Source organism: Mercenaria mercenaria, chromosome 15 (assembly GCF_021730395.1).
Source record: "Mercenaria mercenaria strain notata chromosome 15, MADL_Memer_1, whole genome shotgun sequence".
Classification (NCBI taxonomy): domain Eukaryota; kingdom Metazoa; phylum Mollusca; class Bivalvia; order Venerida; family Veneridae; genus Mercenaria; species Mercenaria mercenaria.
In genome coordinates, this window is record NC_069375.1 from 71,461,411 (window position 1) to 71,482,340 (window position 20,930).

Sequence of the window (20,930 nt, forward strand, 5' to 3'; positions counted from 1 at the left end):
TCCCGTTTAATGAATAAATTTTCTCTCTGTCGCATTTTGTCCAGTCGGAAAAATTATCATTCTTCTGTGGAAATAAGCATCAGGATCAGTTCTTCTTCTCTGAACAATGTCTGTCATTCATTAATTATGGTTATTTCTCGTAAATAACCATCTCATCTTGTCACTTAATTGAGTTCAATTTAAACTGACGACTTCACAATACAGGTCTGGCGTTCTCGGTGCTTACGGACAGTGCACAATTGCCTCTTTCCGCAAGGTCATAAATGGACGATCAAGAAAAATGTAATTGAAATGGTATGACTTATAGTGGTCTGTCTTGTGAATCATTAAAATGATATACATGCAGAAAGTGATCAGTTCTATGAATTTGTTTGTAAATAAACCACACACATCGTTTGAAACGACGATCTAGTGGTCTATGAAAAAGCATTAGGCATATTATATATCAAAATGTTCATTAGAATCCTTCATAGTATTAAATTGCTTATATTTAACATCGCAACTTTAGCCGCGTCGTACCAAAGACGTAAGAACAGTACTGATACCCCCTGGCTTAGCACTCAGTATTTAAGTTGTTGCAACAGGAGGAAAATTAAGTTCGTATAAGCATCTGTAAGTTGGACGCACAAGGGCTTTGTACCACACATTTTCTGTTAATTATATACGACGTCAAATAAAGTTTACATAAGGTCAGCCATAATGTTCAGCATCACAAATACTCATAAACAAACAAACATTACAACCATATCCATCTTCAAAACTAGCTTAGAGGTTCATACTGCCTTTATTTACTGACACATGTTTGCTTGAAATACTTTAATTTCTTTTCCAATCCTATTTATATAGGATCATTGTTTTCTTATATAATTGTCAATGGTTTGAATAAAAATAACCGGAAGTATATCAGTTCATTATTATGGTTATATCCCTTTAACCCTTTCCTCGCTATAATGAACGTGTCCATCTTTCAATTTGGACAGTACCTTTAACTGTTTATAAAGGGTACTTATCAAAAAGATACTGACTGAATAGCGAACAGTGCCGATCATGATTAGACTGCACGTGTCATGAGGTCCAAAACCACTGAATATCAGTATTTCTCTATATGTTGCATTGTATTGGACCTCGTGACACACGCAAAGACGGAATCAGTCGTGTCCAGCATGATAAGTGTTAACATTTCATATGCTGTATTGAATATAGTGTTTTTCCGACTATAACATCTATCTGGACAGTTGTTTTATATATTTCAATATTAAATTGAAAGTTAAAGACCAAGCAGCAACAGGTTATTTGAGCCAGAAATTTGAAACATGTATCTTTCTCATTTGTGTTCTTGTGATTAGGGTACCGACCAGGATTTAAATGCAAACCATCGCCAAATGCTTCACTGATTGCAAATAAAACTGAAGTGCGTATGGAATATGAACAATGCTCAATTGTGACAGTGGACAACACATCAGACAAAGTGAAAATATCATCTACACCGTGTATGCACGGATGGGATTATGACATACCAAAGGAGCAATCTTTCGTTACGGAGGTATTAGTCTTTCTGGAGCAACATAACCGTTTAAGTCTCTTTCTCTTTCGTGGTTCTGTGAAGAGGTTTAGTTGCTAGAAAACTGGTTCCCATAGGGTATTTCCTATTTAACAGTTACGACGCTATTGTTGTCATTTAACCCTCCAGTCATCAACAGAAAAATACTATTTATGCATTTAATAGATCTATATCTGTGTCAATGATAGGTATAAAGAAAAATAATCTGTTTGATTTATGAAAGTAAGTGTTCGGAAATACATTTTATGCTAACTTGAAGTTTGCAATGATTCTACTTCAATAATCGGTGTATTTAGATGTAATTTAGATTGTTGCTACTGAAATTTATTAGAATGGCAGTCTCAAATAATTCATGCTAAATGTGTTGCAATATTGAATAATTTTTAAAACTTTAAAAAGAAATAAAAACTAAAATAAAGAAAAAAATAATGAATCTGTTTTTACTTCTTGTCTTTATTGTCAGTTAAAAAGTGTGTTGCACTTTTGACATTTTAGATCTAGTTTTCGTTAACTTGTGTTATAACAGGTATATGCCATTGTACTTTAGTGGGATTTTGTATTTTACAATAGTGGGATTTTGTATGCGAGAATGCGGAGTTAGCGGAACTAACACAGACTCTTCTAATCCTTGGCATGATGTTAGGAACCTTCGTTTGTCCTACTATGTCAGGTTAGTAAGTTCCAGATTCTTGCCTCTCCTTTAGCAAGTGTCCTCTCTAGGTAAAATCCTTCTCATATTGATTTATTTGGTTGTCTCTTTTTATGATAGTCTTCATTTTTCCGCCAGACATATCATGCACGAATGATATATTTGTCGAGTTGCAAGGCACATTGCGTATGATTTAGGTCAAATGGCGATTGCTAGCTTAAATGGGAGAGTAAGAACACAGTCGCCCAGATAGAAATTATGTCAGACATACGTGGCAATTGGGAAGAAACACCGACTCTCTAGAAAGCCAGTTTGTTAGCTTCTTCGGGTGAAGAAAATTACATGTTAAGTTCAGACCACATCAGCCAATGACAGGTGATTTATTGTCAGCTTTCTTAACCGATATTGGAGAATGCAACGTATATTGAAGCCTTTTATCATTTCACCAAAAATGTAGAGCCTATGGTTAAAACATGCTGCCGTTTTACTGCCTGCTACTGGTGGTACTAGTATATAATATTTAACACTTGCATGCTTATCATTTAACAAGCATTTATACATTGTATTTTCTACTTGTAATCATGAACAAATGTACATTGTATTCCGTCTTTTATGCTTAAGCTTGTATTATTTAGGAGCAATAAATGTATTATGCATTGCAGACAGATTTGGCCGGAAGCCGGTGATGGTGTTTAGTCACATCATTCTATTCGGGATCGTCCTCGGCACAGCTTTTAGTGAGAACTACACTGTGTTTGTCATTTTAAGAATTTTGACAGGGGCTGTTTGCCAGGTTTGTAAAATGGTGCATTACATTTGTAAAACGTAAATGCTTTTCCAGATGGTTTATTGGTCTAGCTTTCATGTATGTCTGCTGCTTGTATATACGAAACGTAAGCATCTGTGGTTTTTGTACAAATATCGACAATATTATCCAACTTTTTCTTACGTTTCCTTTTGTTTCTAACAAGTTTTATTTTACGAAGCTTAATATCCTGTCGTATATATCTTCGTATCCTGTTTTCTATAACTTCACGTCTTGTCTATATATAACGTCATATACTGTATCAATTTCGTATCTATTATACATATAATCTTACACAGGGCGCGTTATCAGGAACTACGTTGGCATTGGAGACATTCCCGACAGAGGTTCGGCACTACACAGAGGTACTGGCCCTGGCAATGTGGACCACCGCTATCTGCGTAATGTCGCCTATAGCTTACGCACTCAGGAATGTCTCCTGGCGATATCTACAGATAACTTACGCTTTAATGAGTGCATGGTCTATATTTCAATGGTGGTAAGTCACATGATTTCATAAATATCTTGCGCACTCATGAAATTTTCATAACACTACCTAGAGATAACTTACGCTTAATGAGTGCATGGTCTATATTTCAATGGTGGTAAGTCACATGATTTCATAAATATCTTGCGCACTCATGAAATTTTCATAACACTACCTAGAGATAACTTACGCTTAATGAGTGCATGGTTTATTTTTTAAACGGCGGTTAGTCACAGTATTTCATAAATATCTTACGCGAAATTTTCATAACACTACCTAGAGATAACTTACGCTTAATGAGTGCATGGTTTATTTTTTAAACGGCGCTTAGTCACAGTATTTCATATATATCTTACGCGAAATTTTCATAACACTACCTAGAGATAACTTACGCTTAATGAGTGCATGGTTTATTTTTTAAACGGCGCTTAGTCACAGTATTTCATATATATCTTACGCGAAATTTTCATAACACTACCTAGAGATAACTTACGCTTAATGAGTGCATGGTTTATTTTTTAAACGGCGGTTAGTCACAGTATTTCATAAATATCTTACGCGAAATTTTCATAACACTACCTACTCGATGAGTGCACGTTCTATATTTCAACGGTGGTCAGTCATAAAATGTCACCATTATCTCTTGCACTCGTGATATCTACAAATAACTTGCACTCATTGAAGGTATGGTCTATATTTCAATGGCGGTAAGTCAAACCAAGTCACCAATAACCTTTTCAGAATTTCGCTGTATTTCAGAAGCGCAGCATCGTTCTGAAAAGAGTCCCCAGCCGAACCAATAAATCCCTCATAAAACAATTTTCAGTTTCTGAGATTGCTATCTACCTGTGTCAAAAGGTAGAATAGAGCCTCATGACACAAGTTTATTGATTAGTTCAGTGTTGAACAAATGAAATTTGCACTTTTTCGTGACTTGTCCCACAAATTTTACAAAATATCACTTTACAAGTTCGAAAGAAACTCCTAATTTCGCTGACATCTCTTTAATATCGGTAAACTGACTTTTTGTATCATACAGACAATGCACTGAATATACATTGCCGCTGTATGCAGTTTTTGCAACGTTTCAAGAATTCTGCCAGCACTATTTTTGTGTTGCCGTATGACCCAGTTTTATGACAAATATTGCATATCAGCCCTCTAAGCTAGCTAATATACCATTATTCCATACACCTACATACGAATGGATAGTGTTCTTAAGCCCAAGCACTATGTTCTATAACTGACCACCAATTTTCGCGGGCACAACTTAAAATATTCGGAATGAAATACGCGTGTCTGTAAGATATTGTAATGAAGAAAGCAGCCTCCTGCATGCCTCTCAGATATTAGGCTTCGTAACGTTCGGTTTCTGCTTCAACGCCGCTCGTAATTTCTCCCTTTAATATTTTTCACGCTGTAAGCTCCCCGCTTTATTATTTTTTGCAGTCTGTTTACTTAGCAACTTATATCATGTGTATTTATTTCAGGATGTTAGATGAATCTTTACGCTGGGTTATCGCAAATGGGCAAATTGACCGAGCAAAGAGCATAATCAAAAATGCTTGTAAATGGAATAAAAAGAATTATAAGGAAGTACTTGATAAAATAGGACTCGGCGAATCAACGAGCGATTATGAACTGAAGTCGAAATTTCGCGAAAACCCTGAACAGATCACAGAGAATGGCGAAACCACAGTTGCGGAGCTAAAAGGCCTAGTTGAAGACCCAGCAAAAGATCTTGAAGTGCATGTGAAAGAATACAATGTTCTAGACATTGTTCGACATAAAAATATTCTAAAAGTTTCTCTGATTATGTGGTACACCTGGTAAGTTCTGTCTTAGAAATCTGTATCAATATTTCTGTTAAACATCGTTTGCTATTCTGGCAAGCAAGCGTAAGTGCGATAGATTTTGAGGCCGCCATGTGATAGGTAATATGTGAACTAACAGCTTGTTCAGTGCCTTGTTTGCTGAGCATTTGAGCTAGCGCAGCTCATCGTGACTGCTGATCTTTTGCTTGGTAGGCATTCTATGCTTCCAAAGAATCTACTCACAGATTTTTTAGTAACTATCACAGCTCTTTTTTGGTGTCGTGTTGTCGTACTTTGAATCAGCGTTGTTATATTATATGATCCTTTTAGATCATGGAATTATTTTTAATATCTGTGTAATAGAATTCCGCTTAAGTCTGTGCTAGTTGGGACTAATTGAGCCTGTTATTATTATGCTTGATTGTGATCAATGATTTCAAAGAGTCTTTATATAGATTTTATCAAACTTGTAACCAACTAATCATGACTTATTCGCAAAAGAGCTGTTGTACGAACTCTGCTCTGAGATAGGACTGACTGGTTTTGACCAGCTTGTAATGGTCATGCAACTTAAGCATATATACTTTCCAAGGCCAAGACTTCGACTGGACAGAGAGTAGATATCTCTCTTACCCTAAAGTGTTCAGTTAAACTCGAGGATTTTATAATTGGGATGTGTCCATCGGTATGCATATTCCGCCTTAATTAAGCCAAATGATAATGCACGATTGAGGTAAGAGTTAAATTGTCATGATGTTATTTGTGTCACGTTCTGTAAGTTATAAACCTTACCGGGCATTTGTCTGGAGTCATTAAATAATGACATCCACTCAAACTAAGTTCACTACCTCCAAAATGAAGAGTACTCTACACTTGCGTAAGTAAAAGTCAGTTAATTAGTCTGATTGCCGCAGACATCGTCTAGCCAGTTTTTCGGCGACGCCGTCTAAATTCGTTTTCGTTACCCATGCCACGTGACTTCAGTTTGACAAATCAACTACTTGAATAAGCAATTATAGATATTTTATCAAATGGAAGATTTATGCAACATCTCTGCCTGATTGGACGAGAGAGTCTATTCTTTCACTCTGTTGATTGTGCTACGCTGAGTGAAATGTAGGACAGGAGCGTTTATCCTAAATCGTCACTGTTCACAGTTTAAAAGTCTTCCTTTGGTTCAGGATATCTAGCTAGAATTATTTATATATCTCAAAAATGTTAAGTAATTTAATAAATATGATAAAAACCTGTTTTTAAATACCAACATATATCACATTAAAGAAAGAGCTGAATACGGTCTGCGTATCACATGAATAAGGGGTGTGATAGGAGTCCTTTTATGTAGAGAAAGTGCTTTTTAAAAAGGATTTTCCTTGTTTCATTTGTCGTCTGTTATTGAAAAGGTTTCTTGCTTTTGTGGACTTATTCAGATTGCATATTTAAAATGAATACTTGTTGTGCTTTGATATATTTGTTTATAATCAATTAACTGGGAAAAAATTTATTATATATGTATATTTTCCTATAGCAATTGTGATGCAAATATGGCACTCAGTTGAAATCTGTTTCATTATATTATATGCTATATAATGACTGAATCTCTTTACACAGAAATGAAGGTACGCTGCATCTTGTTTATCTATGTGATATGACAAGGGTCAAACTTTGCTTATGAAACAGAAATATTGAAATTATTACAATTGTATGTTTGCTTGACCTTCACTTTTATTATAGGTGTGACGTCATTGTCCAAAGACTCATGGACTAGCGAATATGCATTTGTTAAAAGCGGGAATCAGTTGGCCTATTTTAGAATTAAATAAAAATAATAAATAAAAAAATCCTTTAATTGATTTTCTCTCATGATTTAATCAAACTTGATTTGTGCATCCTTTATTAGGCCCGCAGCCAACTTTGTTCAGCTGGGACATTTGACCCTTTTAGGGGCTGCTAGAGCTAAAATAGAAATGCCTTTTAGTACAGGTATCATGAAACAGCTTGGTGGATCTTTTGTCATACTTGGTCTGGAGCATCTTATAAGGTCCTATTACATTCTATTTATTATAGGAAATTGGGCCCTTTTAGGGACTACTATAGCTAAAAGTAGATATGCCTTTCTTCGCAATTAACCCAATAAAATTGTGATGGATTTTTTTTCTATTCAAACTCGATGTGTGACAATATCGTAAGGTCTCCTGCTTTGTTACAAATGGGGATAGGGACCAATTTAGCTAAAAATATAAACACGTTTAATGGACCTCTTCTCATGAAACGCTTCATGAATCTTCATTAAAAATACTGCTGTAATTATTCGTCTAAGGATAACGAAACAAATTGGCAACCCTTCGATACCTTTGCGAAAAATTAAAGAGATCCATTTTTAAAATTGTTAAAGTGCGGTGTTTAGTTTTGCAATTGACAAATGTTAGATGAAAGATGAATGTTAGATGAAAAATCATAAAACTTCTTTCTTATTACAAATCGCGACCATCATTTTTAAAGATATTTCTTGTTGTTATTGGATATTCGTTACGTTGCGCTTTAAATTTACAATCAATATGAGTGGGCCGTGAGAAAACCAACATAGTGGCTCTGTGACCTGTGTGGATCCAGACCAGCCTGCGCATGGGCGCAGTCTGGTCAGGATCCATGCTGCTCGCTAACAGTTTCTCTAATTCCATTAGGCTTTGAAAACGAACAGCATGGATCCTGACCAGACTGCGCGGCTCATATAATGAATGATTGCAACGAAATATAAGGAAAGCATATTATCAGAGATAATTATTTGTCAAAGTCAAAACAATTCAGATACAACTGTAGAGCTAGGTTCCGGGAAATCTTTGAGCGAAATTTGCAAAAACATTGGTGTGGTCTACCTCAGAGATCTCCGGCGGAAAATTTCTGCCCTATCATATCATAATATATGATAAAGGGGAACATTTTTGTGTGGCAAGACTTAGTGTGGTTTCCACCATATGGAGACTTCCTTTTAAAATGCTTCGTATAACATTCAAAATTAGATAATACTCGTGTGTCATCTCATGAAAGTGAACGCAGAATAGACCGGTGTCGCAGAATAGAGTCCTACGGGAAAGTTAAAAGGCGCTTTTATAAGTAAGAAACGTATAACGTGTTTAAGACTCACACATTATGATGTATTATTACATGACGCCAGTCCAGGGTTTGTGCTATGTTCACATGTTCAAAGCCGTCCAACTTTATTTCTGATTTCGTGTATTAAAACGCTAATTGAATGGCTTGCTAAGGTGTCAACTATTTGCATGTTCACATAACTATTTGCTCGGCCTTCAAATGACCAGGTCATGGTGATGCATGAAATTGTTTCAAAATATCATTTTAACGAATCTCTTTGTTTCAAAACCAACAAAAAAGTCGGTACCGTTAAAAATTAACCATGTATGCGATTCCAAATAATCACTGATAGTAGGGCAGCGAAAATGCCATTTTTGATATTACTTGTGGTAACAATTAATGAGATACTGCCAGTAAAGAATCAAACAATATTTTTCATTTTCTCATTATATTGTTTTCTTTTCAGTTTCATTTTTTGCCATTTTACATATTTGGTCAATTGTTGCACTCAAATTTTTATTAAAAGTACTGAGTGATTGACAGGTCAAAAGTAGTCACAAGAGGTGGTGTAAATCTATTTTAGTTCCATTTTTGTTGACGTTTTTATGGTTGATATTGTAATTATTTGTCTAGAATGTAAAGAGTTAACACGGATCTTGACAGAAAACTGAACGTGATATCGCATAAATAAAACATCAAGAATAACATCTGGTATATAATTTCATGTAAACAGACTTGGGTTTTTAATACATAGGCTTATGCATGTAAGTGTCCTTGATCCAGTTGATACGGTGCAAGATTTAAGTAAAGAGCAGAATACTTTTGATGTCCAAAAATATATTAAAATATATACATGTAATGCAAAATTGAATTGATCAAAATACACTGCTTCTATTGTTCAAGTTTGAATAATATAACCCTATGATATGAAGGGAAATTCCGAAGTGTTGATCAAGTATTCAAATAATAAAAAACCTGGGGTTACATTTACCAAAACCAAACAAATTAAATAAATACATCTTTTTTGACAGTCTGGGATATTATTGACTGTACATGACCTATATTTCAAGATATACAAAATGTAGTAGTTGAACTATATTTCAGGATAATTGACAGCTTGCTATATTACGGATTGCACATGACATCGTCTGACCTTTATTTCAGGATAGTTGACAGCCTGGTATAATTACGGACTGTACATGACATCGTCTGACCTTTATTTCAGAATAGTTGACGGCGTGGTATATTATGGGCAGTACATGATATCGTCTGACCTTTATTTCAGGATAGTTGACAGACTGGTATATTATCGACTGTACATGATATCGTCTGACCTTTATTTCAGGATAGTTGATAGCCTGGTATATTATGGGCTGTACATGATATCGTCTAACCTTTATTTCAGGATAGTTGACAGCCTCGTATATTATGGACTGTACATGATATCGTCTGACCTTTATTTCAGGATAGTTGACAGCCTGGTATATTATGGGCTGTACATGATATCGTCTGACCTTTTTTTCAGGATAGTTGACAGCCTTGTATATTATGGGCAGTACATGATATCGTCTGACCTTTATTTCAGGATAGTTGACAGCCTTGTATATTATGGACTGTACATGATATCGTCTGACCTATATGGTGATAGATACATCAACTTTTTTCTCAGCGCACTTATAGAGTACCCAGCATCAGTTTTCGAGTATTTTGCCCTGGCTAAGTATGTATGAATGTTTTGACGAAACCTTAAATTTCATATCGTTTATAACATCTTTCTAACCTGAATAATACTTCTGTAGGAGATACACGTTGTAGTTACTGCTGGCTGGTTTCCCATTCAGTCCATCGTTTTTAACAAACTTTTTTTGCGGTATTCAAATATTAGTTTATTTCTCCAAGTGACTAAAAATATGAAGATAGCTTTAATTCCAGTAAATAATTATATGAACACAGAGGTTTTCAAACACTTAATACTTTATATCGTTACAATGGTTATTGTAGAATTGGACGTAAGTGGACCTGTGTGATTTGTCATTCTATTGCCGCGATTGCACTGGTAGTGGCCACTGCTTTGACATACACTGCCGGTAAGTCCTTGTGTTATTTGTCATTTTGTCGCTGCAGTTGCGCTTTTTATGTCCACGGCTTTCATGCATACCACCGGTAAGTCGTTGTATGATAGTGAGAGTAGGATGTGTCATCTCTCTCTCTCTCTCTCTCTCTCTCTCTCTCTCTCTCTCTCTCCCTCTCTCTCTCTCTCTCTCCCTTTCTCATTTGCTGTCACGTGATCTGATTATTTCTGCACAACCGTAATACATAGAATCACAAAGGTAATGAACTGATACGGATTCATTTGTTTAAGTAAATGCAGAATCAGGGGCCTGGCCTTGCATTACGAGACGCATATGTGTTTAAAGGAAGCACCACTTCCAGCAACAGAGCATTCGGTTTAAAAGTAGTCAGTCATCCACTAACCTCATATACATATACACATATCAGACTATAAGTAAAGTATATAGAATTGAAATTTGTACATGGTCAAACCTGTATTAAGTAGCCAGTCAAGGGAGTGACACATTGGCTTTGTAAGACAGGTAACTGAAAAAAAACGAGTATAATTAGGACAAAAATCATTTTGGGGAACGATTGGCTAACTGGCTACTTAAGGCAAGTAACTTTTAATACAGGTGACCACAGGTGCGGGTTCAGCTGTATAACATATGCCATATGGTAATTGCAAAACATAAAGTACATTGTATTATGAATCATGAATATGTCTGTATTAAAATATGCGTTTGTCTCTATTCCATATAGATCATGATTAGAACCTAGCTTTAAATTTCAGGAAACAACTCCAGTATGCTAGCGGCCGGGACGGCTTTTATTCTGATTGGTAAAATGGGTATTACCGGAGCATTTAGTTCGGCATATGTTGTTACCCCAGAGCTGTATCCTACAAACATGAGGTAGTTTATATTTAGAAACTGCTTTTTTTTAAACATTAAATTTTATTTTCAAAACGAATTTATTAAGGGTTGATTAAGTGTGAGGTTGGCTTGTCACAGACAATTCTAAATTCGCATTTTGTTTACTAGGTTGTTGGCCATTTCTGGCGATGTCTCGTTTTGTTCTCGTCGTTATATCCAATATTGTACCGGATTATTACACTGAAATGTCTCTATTAACATGTATCTTGATGATGGTATATAATGTACTCGATCGTTTATGCATTTTCATTACAACTATTAGATTGTTGGATATACTTGATACTTCCAGGAAGTTCATTTTTACTTTTGTTTTAGTGTCTGTCTGTCTTCCGTGCGTCAATCTAGTGTATATTTGCCATATATGAGCCGTGCCATGAGAAAACCAACATAGTGGGTATGCGACCAGCAAGGATCCAGACCAGCCTGCGCATCCGCGCAGTCTGGTCAGGATCCATGCTGTTCGCTAACGGTTTCTCTAATTGTAATAGGCTTTGAAAGCGAACAGCATGGATCCTGACCAGACTGCCCGGATGCGCAGGCTGGTCTGGATCCTTGCTGGTCGCAAAGCCACTATGTTGGTTTTCCCATGGCACGGCTCATATATATTTCGTAAACGATCTTCATTTCGAACATAATGGTCAAGGGGAAAATTTAAATATAATAACGCGTTTTGTTTTGTTTTTATATTTTAGTTTTTCTTTCCACAAATTGCTCATACCTTCCGTTGGCGCTTTCCCTATGACCGGTTGATATGGCCCTTAATATTCAAAGCATAAACATGTCACAAAGATAGATATTTGAATATTAATTAAGAATAAATTATAAGCATTCATTATCCCTTTCAGTGTCGGTGGCATCTTAAGGAATAAAATAAGGCTTAAGATTGAACTTTGTCTTAGTCCGTGTTACTCTTAAACTCTTTATAGTTTGTTTTTTTCTGAAAAAACAAAACAAAACAAATTTGTATCTTATCTAGCTAGCTATTAAATTTCTTCATCATATAGATAATAGAAGATCTTGTTACTACTACAAAGATTTTTTTTCTTACACATTTTAAGACTATATTCCTAGCCCCGTTACAGATTTTAGTTCGATATGCTCATACAGTTATATTTTGTCCGCTAAGGAGAAGAATTCTATAAGACTTCTCTTTCATTCTTATCCTTTCCTGTTTTGCTTTCATCACAGTATGACATTTGTATCAATATATGCACTTCATTTTGGGAATAAATATGTTTAAACTAAAGATATTTTACAACCTTTTGTCATTTATTACAGGAACTCTGGTCTTGGCGTCGCCTCGTTCATGGGTAAAGTCGGTGCCATGATTGCTCCCTTCTCACGAAATGTAGTATGTATTAAACCGCGTGAAAAATAGTGTTCCAAACCAGAATTAGTTTTACTTACATACTTAGAACTTGTTGAACAGTTTCAATTTTTAATTTTATTTAAACCCGTATACTAGTATTCTAGCTCAAGTCTAGTGGCACATATGACATTATTTTATTATGCCTCTCTCTCTCTACCCTATTTTCGAAGAAGACGGGTATATTGTTTTTTTTCTCATTGTCGATCCGTCCGTCCATAGTTTCCAATCAATGACTAGAGAGTGTTTGGTCTGACAACAGTCATACTTCATAGAATGATTGAGTCTGTGGTCAGTAGATTGAAACGCATCAGATTCTGTAGGCTGTAAAAAATACTTCTTGGTTTTTTAAAAGGGTCATTTTTTTTCATTTACTTTTTTCTTTCAGTCTGAACAAGTGAAATGGTTACCGGCTTGTATCTACGCCGTACTGTGCTTGGTCACGGTATTTCTTTTCGCATTTGTACCGGAAACCAATGGGGTAGAATTACCGCAGACGATAGAAGAATTAACGGAATGGTACCGCGTGAACAAATTTGAACTTAAATTTGGAAAGAACAGACACGCAGGAGTAAAAAGACACAGTCTAAAAATAGAGAAGGAAACAGATGAAAAACAGTGAATATATATCGAGGGCTTGGTGCAAAACTATTGTAAGTGCATATAAATAAAGAACAAGATACAATAGTCTTGCGCCAAGCCCTCGATATAGAAACATACCGCACAACAGTATTCATGCAGCCAATAGGTCGAAACTGAATTCTTATTATTGAACTCGTGTAATGTAATTTCAAAAAGGGTGCTAGACTATTGTTTTAAAAGGTAAAGAGTATGAATATATTTTCTCCAATACATTGAAAAAAATCGTCTAGTCGCGTAAAGGCCTCTAAAAGCCACATGGCTCCAGTGTTAGCAGACTTGTAAAACCTGGGGTAGAACTTTCACACACATATATAAGATTGAAGACACAATAGTTCATTTCCGATGTTAATTTAATTTCAGGTAGTTAAAGAAAGTCTTTTAATACAAGTATTTTTATTGTCTCAGTGTCCATCTTTCAAATAATATTTAGCTATTGTAAAATGTTAAGAACTAAGTATGTTTGAGTTGTCTTTCATGAAATCTACATATTTGGAAGGTAACCTAACGAGGCATAATAGTATTTTTGACTTACGTTGGCAGAACCCCGGTTTGTGGCTCTGCCGCCTCGCCTCCCGAATGTCTAGTACATAGATCTTTTATATGCACCGGCCAGACTGTTGATTACCAAATTAAAATGTAGTTTTCCTGGTGTTATGTCTTAACCAGCCTAGAGCTACGATAACTTGTCAGTTTTATATTTCAACATTTTTAAAAGGTAAAGAGTATGAATATATTTTCTCCAATACATTGAATAATCTAGTCTTTTAAAACAATAGTCTAGCACCCTTTTTTGAAATTACATTACAAATTCCTTCATTTCTTCACGGAAAAAACAATGAAAAAAAAGGTATTTTACTATCCTCGGAAACTTTTGAATGTTATGAATTGTAATGCAAAAATAGTTGTTTGAACACATGCTTGTTTCTTATTGGAAGTATCAGACGTTTTTGCTGACAAATATACAGATTTAAACAAAAATTGATGGACACAGAGCTAACAACAAAAAAATTCAAAACGCGATGGGTAAATATTTGAAATGGTAATACAAGTACATAAAATTCCACGCGACTATTTATTCTGCTGTGTTTCGTCGTTGCCCAGTGGTATTACGTGCAGACATCGTCATGTTGTAGGCTTGTGTCGTCCATCGGCATATTGTGTAACCTCATCGGTGAATTATCATATACTGAAATTGACTAAAAAATTGATCAGCAAATGTCATATTGTTAGTGAATTCCGACAGCTCATTCCCAAAGGCACTTCTTTATTCGGCTGTGATCCTGAAAGAGTTTCTCCGTCTAAAATTAAAATTGTTAGGTCATGCTTAAATGTCCACCAAGACGCATGTTATAAACTTATAAAGATTTTATTATCTTGTCACCATGATTGTTGTAAAATCCATGTGAAAACGACTTTTGAATTCTCCTTGTCATGAGCTCGAAGAAATCCCCAATCTGAATATGAATTATTTTCTTCTTTTTTCACAGAAATTCCGGTGTGACTTTGCATTTTATTAATTTTTTCCATGATGACTTCTGATTTTTCACAAATTTGCACAGCATTTTTATGCACACATAGCAAGTGTCTTCGCCCATTTTCCTTTCCCCTTACGTGTTTTTGAAATTTTGAACAAATAGTTGCACCCAATTTATTACTTCCTTAATATTAATATTGTGTAATTTATATTTAGATCTATACGGTTTCAATACAAGAGGACATGACATACCAACTTTCTGACAGCTGGCGAAAGGCCTTAATAAAAATGTTTGCCCTTAAGAAAATATTGATAATAATCATCTTTTATTTTCATTTACATTTATTTTACCATGCATTTTAAATTCTATTTTGATGAACTGTATCTTTAACTTTTCATATGAATAACTTATGCACATAAAAGATATATTCTCTACATATCTATTAGGTTTTAATAATGATCCACACTACTCGTCAACCTGTATACGTGCAACAAGCTCGGTTAACATGAAAACGTATCAATTGTGTCAATTTGATAAATATATCAACATATTAATTCAAAACAAAACGTTGACAAAATGCATATACATGGTTCACTGCTCATAAAAAATATACGTTCGTTACGTAGACATACTTATCTACTATTCCGTAGGTATATTCTATAGGTTTCCCATGCTTCTGTTAGCATGACCTTTTATACCTAAAATAACACTAATCTAGTGTTCTTTGTGAGTCACTGCTCACAGGTCATCATCAAACACATTTCCTGTGTCAACCGTGGTCTTAGTTTCTGCCACGTTACATTTACTATAATCACAATATCCGAACCTTCATTCTTTTGAAACAGTAAACCCCATACAAACATTTTATCTAAATAATGCTCCAAAAAATATGATGCCAAAATACTTTTAAAACAAGTATAGTCTAAATTATGAATTTCAAATTGAATACAGGTATGTTAAAATATAGTTTGACATGCAAACTGCCAGAAGCAAATTTGACCAGTTACCTACATGTTAACTAACATCTGACAGGCGTAATCTAGATTTTATACCATAAATGACATTATCCACACCTTACTTTGACAACTGAACTTGATTTTAATTTTATCACAACATACTACAATTTGTAATTTTAATAAAAATCCTCAAAAAGATAAACTGCCAGAAGCATAATTTTTTCATGTACTTTACATTTGTAATTTCATTTTATTCTCTTTTTTTTTGTATTTTTCTACTTTATTTGTAAACAGTATAGTTTACTCTACTGTTCATCTTATATCTTTCTTGATAGGCATCGCTCGTTAATGCATACCTTTAAAAAAATCATATAGTAGGTTGTCAAAAATCAAACAAACTGAAAACCTTATGGCGATATAATTATGAAGTAATATTTCAATTGTTTTATAACCATAATATATTGACAGCTTTCGTCTGCCCGATTTAGCTAATTTACAGAGTTTTCAAATTTTATATATTTCAGTGTTTTGCTTTATTTTGCTTTATTTAATTTTCGCCTACCCTACAAGATTTGTAAATATTTTTATACATAACTCTGATTTGATACATAGTTTCATTAAGGCAAACTTTTCAGTAACAGTTTTAATTTTAAATTGCATTTCGTGCTAAATTGAATTCAACTATTTTTTCTCCCAAAATATTCCCAAAACTTTTAAAAGGAAAAATAGACATTTCTACTTGCGTTTTCGAAGATCTATTGGCTCGTGTCGTCTTCTCAGTTCGGCGTGATGTATAGTGGCAGAGTACTTCGTGTAATACGTGGCCGCAACAGTCTCGCAGAGAACATCCTGGTCCTCGGATACCAAAAATCGTCTAGTCGCGTAAAGGCCTCTAAAAGCCACATGGCTCCAGTGTTAGCAGACTTGTAAAACCTGGGGTAGAACTTTCACACACATATATAAGATTGAAGACACAATAGTTCATTTCCGATGTTAATTTAATTTCAGGTAGTTAAAGAAAGTCTTTTAATACAAGTATTTTTATTGTCTCAGTGTCCATCTTTCAAATAATATTTAGCTATTGTAAAATGTTAAGAACTAAGTATGTTTGAGTTGTCTTTCATGAAATCTACATATTTGGAAGGTAACCTAACGAGGCATAATAGTATTTTTGACTTACGTTGGCAGAACCCCGGTTTGTGGCTCTGCCGCCTCGCCTCCCGAATGTCTAGTACATAGATCTTTTATATGCACCGGCCAGACTGTTGATTACCAAATTAAAATGTAGTTTTCCTGGTGTTATGTCTTAACCAGCCTAGAGCTACGATAACTTGTCAGTTTTATATTTCAACATTTTTAAAAGGTAAAGAGTATGAATATATTTTCTCCAATACATTGAATAATCTAGTCTTTTAAAACAATAGTCTAGCACCCTTTTTTGAAATTACATTACACTCGGTGTCAAATATTTCTTATGATACACGAAACTAAGATGATGTATAGTTTTATTTTAATAGATCTTTTCAAGTTCATATACCAAGTAACCAAGTGTTGATAGCGCTTATAATCCAGATACTGTAACTAAACCATGTACACAGACATGATATTCTCGCGAGTAGTACATATGCACAATATTCTCGTGGGACTTTCAGCATGGTTCTAGCTTTGTCGATATCATTTACAGCGTGGTTCTTTTTAAAATGTTTGCGTTCATGTACACTGAGACTTCATCGTGTCTGCTAGTATTATGATTGATTGTATTCTATGCTTGCTTCATTATAAAGGGTAACAACCGGAAGTGCTTTTATAATCAACTTGTTCTTGTTTTTGTTTGTTTATAATCGTTTATTTCTACACAATGACTGCACATATCTTGGATGTTCATTGTCAGTAGAAGGCAAAATATGGTTTATCATTATGTCATGCACGTATATGTTATGTTGACTTTAATTTAGAACCTTATAATGATATTTAATTCAGAAAATATAATGGACAATATAATTACATGTATGTATAGTATAATATACTGTGAAACCAGTGATATTCCTTGAGGACTAAATTTCGTAGATTTTATGGTTCCGCAAACCAACACGAAGTCCTGAGTGAAACTTTGTAAATCGATGAGACTTTGTTTTATCTCCCAGAAGAGTGTAGCATTTTCATTGGTTGGGTTTGTTAGTGACCCTCCACTTAAATATGTGAGGTCAGTGCGATAATTATGGCGACTCAGCTGACGCCTTGCCGTCCCGGCCCCACCACCATTATCATACTGACCCTTGCATATTTCCGCGGAAGGTAACTAACAAACCCAATTATTAGTAATGTCCCCCAACAATGTAATGTTAATGAAATTAAATGATTTCAAAGTAAAGCCTTTTTGCATTTTCACTGCTTTATATCTGTATGCATTCCTACTGCGATATGTGGCTCTCTTTTTAAATTATCAAGAGTGAACGCAGCGGCCAGTGATTACATTGTCTGACTATGAAACCAAAGATCATGACTTCGATCCCCCGCTCCTCCAAGTAAGATAACTGACTTCCGGCCGAGCCCCGTGTATGAATGCTTTTAAATTACATCATGCGCGATAAAAAAAACGGGGAGAGCTTCTGAAATTGGAGCATTTTCGCTCCGTGTTATATTATACTCTGTGTGCTACATTACTTCTATTACTTATCAAAAGCCATGAATCCATTTGACCTAAGTTTATATTTACATTCGCCCTATTCTTTTCCATTGAAACTTTTGACGTTCATTTCTTATGAACAGCAAAAGTAAAGGCGCGAAAGTTACGTCATCCTGCTTAGTGATAACCGACCGCTGTTTTGACGACGTCCGCGTATATTCAGGGAGAACGTTCCTTAGTTGACGTCGCAGGTGTTCTGTCTGGTGAACAATATGGCCGGGAAGCTGATTTTAATGTTAAATGCTACAAATTATATGCAATTCATAATATTATACAGTTTACAAATGGAAAGGAAATATAATGTAAATATAAAAAATGAAATGAATTGTTTTAGGTGTTCATGCGAAATGAACGACAGAATAGGATCGGCAAATTAAACATGAATCGTTCATTTCGCATGAACACCTAAAAAAAATCATTTCATTTCTTAAATATACTATTTATCTGCCGTTGACGTCAAACCACTTGTGGGAATGTAGACGTATACTATGAGGTGATGAAAATACGGTTTACCTTTTTATATCAAATTTATATGCGTGATTTACCCTTCTGGCTGATTTTACACGCTATACGAGTGTTTTTGAAAATAAATACAGAGAACACCGCAGCTCCCATATGTCAGAACATTTACCTGGAGAACGCCGCAGCTGCCATAAGTCGCAACATTTAACCTTAAGAATGCCACAGCTGCCTTATGTCGGAACATTTAACTATTGAACGCAGCAGCTGCCTTATGTCAGAACATTTAACTACTGAATGCCGCAGCTGTCATATGTCAGAACATTTAACTATTGAATGCCGCAGCTGCCATATGTCAGAACATTAACATTTAGAACGGTGCAGCTGCCATATGTCAGAACATTAACATTTATTCTAGCATAAAACTGCTGTTATTGTCACTTTTCGGTGGTGTTTTAACAGGAGAGAAAACGTGTGTTAACAGAGAGATTCTCGCGCTCACGTGCTGTTATAACACCTTTTTATATATGCGAGTTCCGTGGCAAAGCGTAAACGTCATTCGGCCCCAAAACGGATAATTCAAAACGAAATGACGTCAACGTAAAAAACAACCCAGACATTCCCGCGCATTCCATGGAAATTTAATGACGTTGAGGTAGAATGTATTCATTTATTAGTTTTTTTCCGCGTTTTATGCTAGAATAGCGTTAGCGCATGTTCAATTCTTGTTAAAACATCTGCAGAATCCCTCGGGATACGTTGGTACCTTCGCCCTACGGGCTCGGGCACCAACCAATCCCTCGGGATTCTGCAGACGTTATAACACGAAAAAACATGCGTTATCCCTACAGAACGCCGCAGCTGCCATATGTCAGAACATTAACATTTAGAACGCCGCAGCTGCCATATGTCAAAACATTAACATATTGACCGCTGGATCTGTCATATTTCATGACATTAAACTGTTTTTAGCTTCAGTTACTGTATGTCAGAACATTAAACGCTACAACGCCCCAGCTGCCTTATATTTACCTAATGGATGCCGCAGAGGTATGCCTTATGTCGGATCATTTACCTATTGAATGCCGCAGAGGTCAGCCGTATGTCTGATCATTTGCCTATTGAATGCCGCAGAGGTCTTACTTATGTCGGATTGTTTTCCTACTGAATTCCGCAGAGGTCTGCCTTATGTCGGATCATTTACCAATTGAATGCCGCAGAGGTCTGCCTTATGTCTGATCATTTACCTTTTGAATGCCGCAGAGGTCAGCCGTATGTCTGATCATTTGCCTATTGAATGCCGCAGAGGTCTGCCTTATGTCGGATTATTTACCTACTGAATTCCGCAGAGGTCTTCCTTATGTCGGATCATTTACCAATTGAATGTCACAGAGGTCTGCCTTATGTTTGATCTTTTACCTATTGGATGCCGCAAATGTCTGTGATTATTTCGGAACATTTATCTAATGTATGCCGCCGATGTATGTCATATGTACGAGCATTTACCTGTTTCATATAGGAACATTTATCTATTGTATACAGCAGAGGTGTGCCTTATGCTAGAACATTAAACTGTTGCATGTCGCAGAGGTCTGCCTTATATCGGAACATTTAATTGTTGTATGCCGCAGAGGTCTGCCTTATATCGGAACATTTAACTATTGAATGTCACAGAGGTCTGCCTTATGTCGGAACATTTAACCACTGAATGTCACAAAGGTCTGTCTTATGTCTGAACATTTGCCTATTGAATGCTGCAGAGATCTGCCTTATGCTGCAACAGTAATATATATACAGCGTCCTCCTTAAATTTCTGTGGCGGATACTCCCAATGTCCTCATGTAAAATGTTAGCTTAAGTCAGTCAGTAGCAATTCATAGCAAATATTATAAATGAACATTTAAACCTTTCAAAGCTGACATTGTACATATAATTTTTTGCTTAGTTGCT

The 20,930-nt window shown here is 35.5% G+C and overlaps 1 protein-coding gene across 1 annotated transcript in view; it reads left to right on the top strand.

The window, feature by feature from the left end:
- Window positions 1-13,529, top strand: part of LOC123558221 (solute carrier family 22 member 6-A-like) — a 31,215-nt gene extending 17,686 nt beyond the window's left edge. The window contains exons 2-11 of the mRNA XM_045350101.2: window positions 1,347-1,543; window positions 2,132-2,231; window positions 2,873-3,003; window positions 3,315-3,514; window positions 4,993-5,331; window positions 9,995-10,129; window positions 10,411-10,496; window positions 11,255-11,375; window positions 12,675-12,747; window positions 13,151-13,529. Coding sequence (XP_045206036.2) covers window positions 1,347-1,543; window positions 2,132-2,231; window positions 2,873-3,003; window positions 3,315-3,514; window positions 4,993-5,331; window positions 9,995-10,129; window positions 10,411-10,496; window positions 11,255-11,375; window positions 12,675-12,747; window positions 13,151-13,384 — 1,616 coding nt within the window. The 3' untranslated portion in view covers window positions 13,385-13,529. The remainder of the gene's footprint in view (window positions 1-1,346; window positions 1,544-2,131; window positions 2,232-2,872; window positions 3,004-3,314; window positions 3,515-4,992; window positions 5,332-9,994; window positions 10,130-10,410; window positions 10,497-11,254; window positions 11,376-12,674; window positions 12,748-13,150) is intronic.
- The last annotated feature ends 7,401 nt before the right edge of the window (window positions 13,530-20,930 follow it).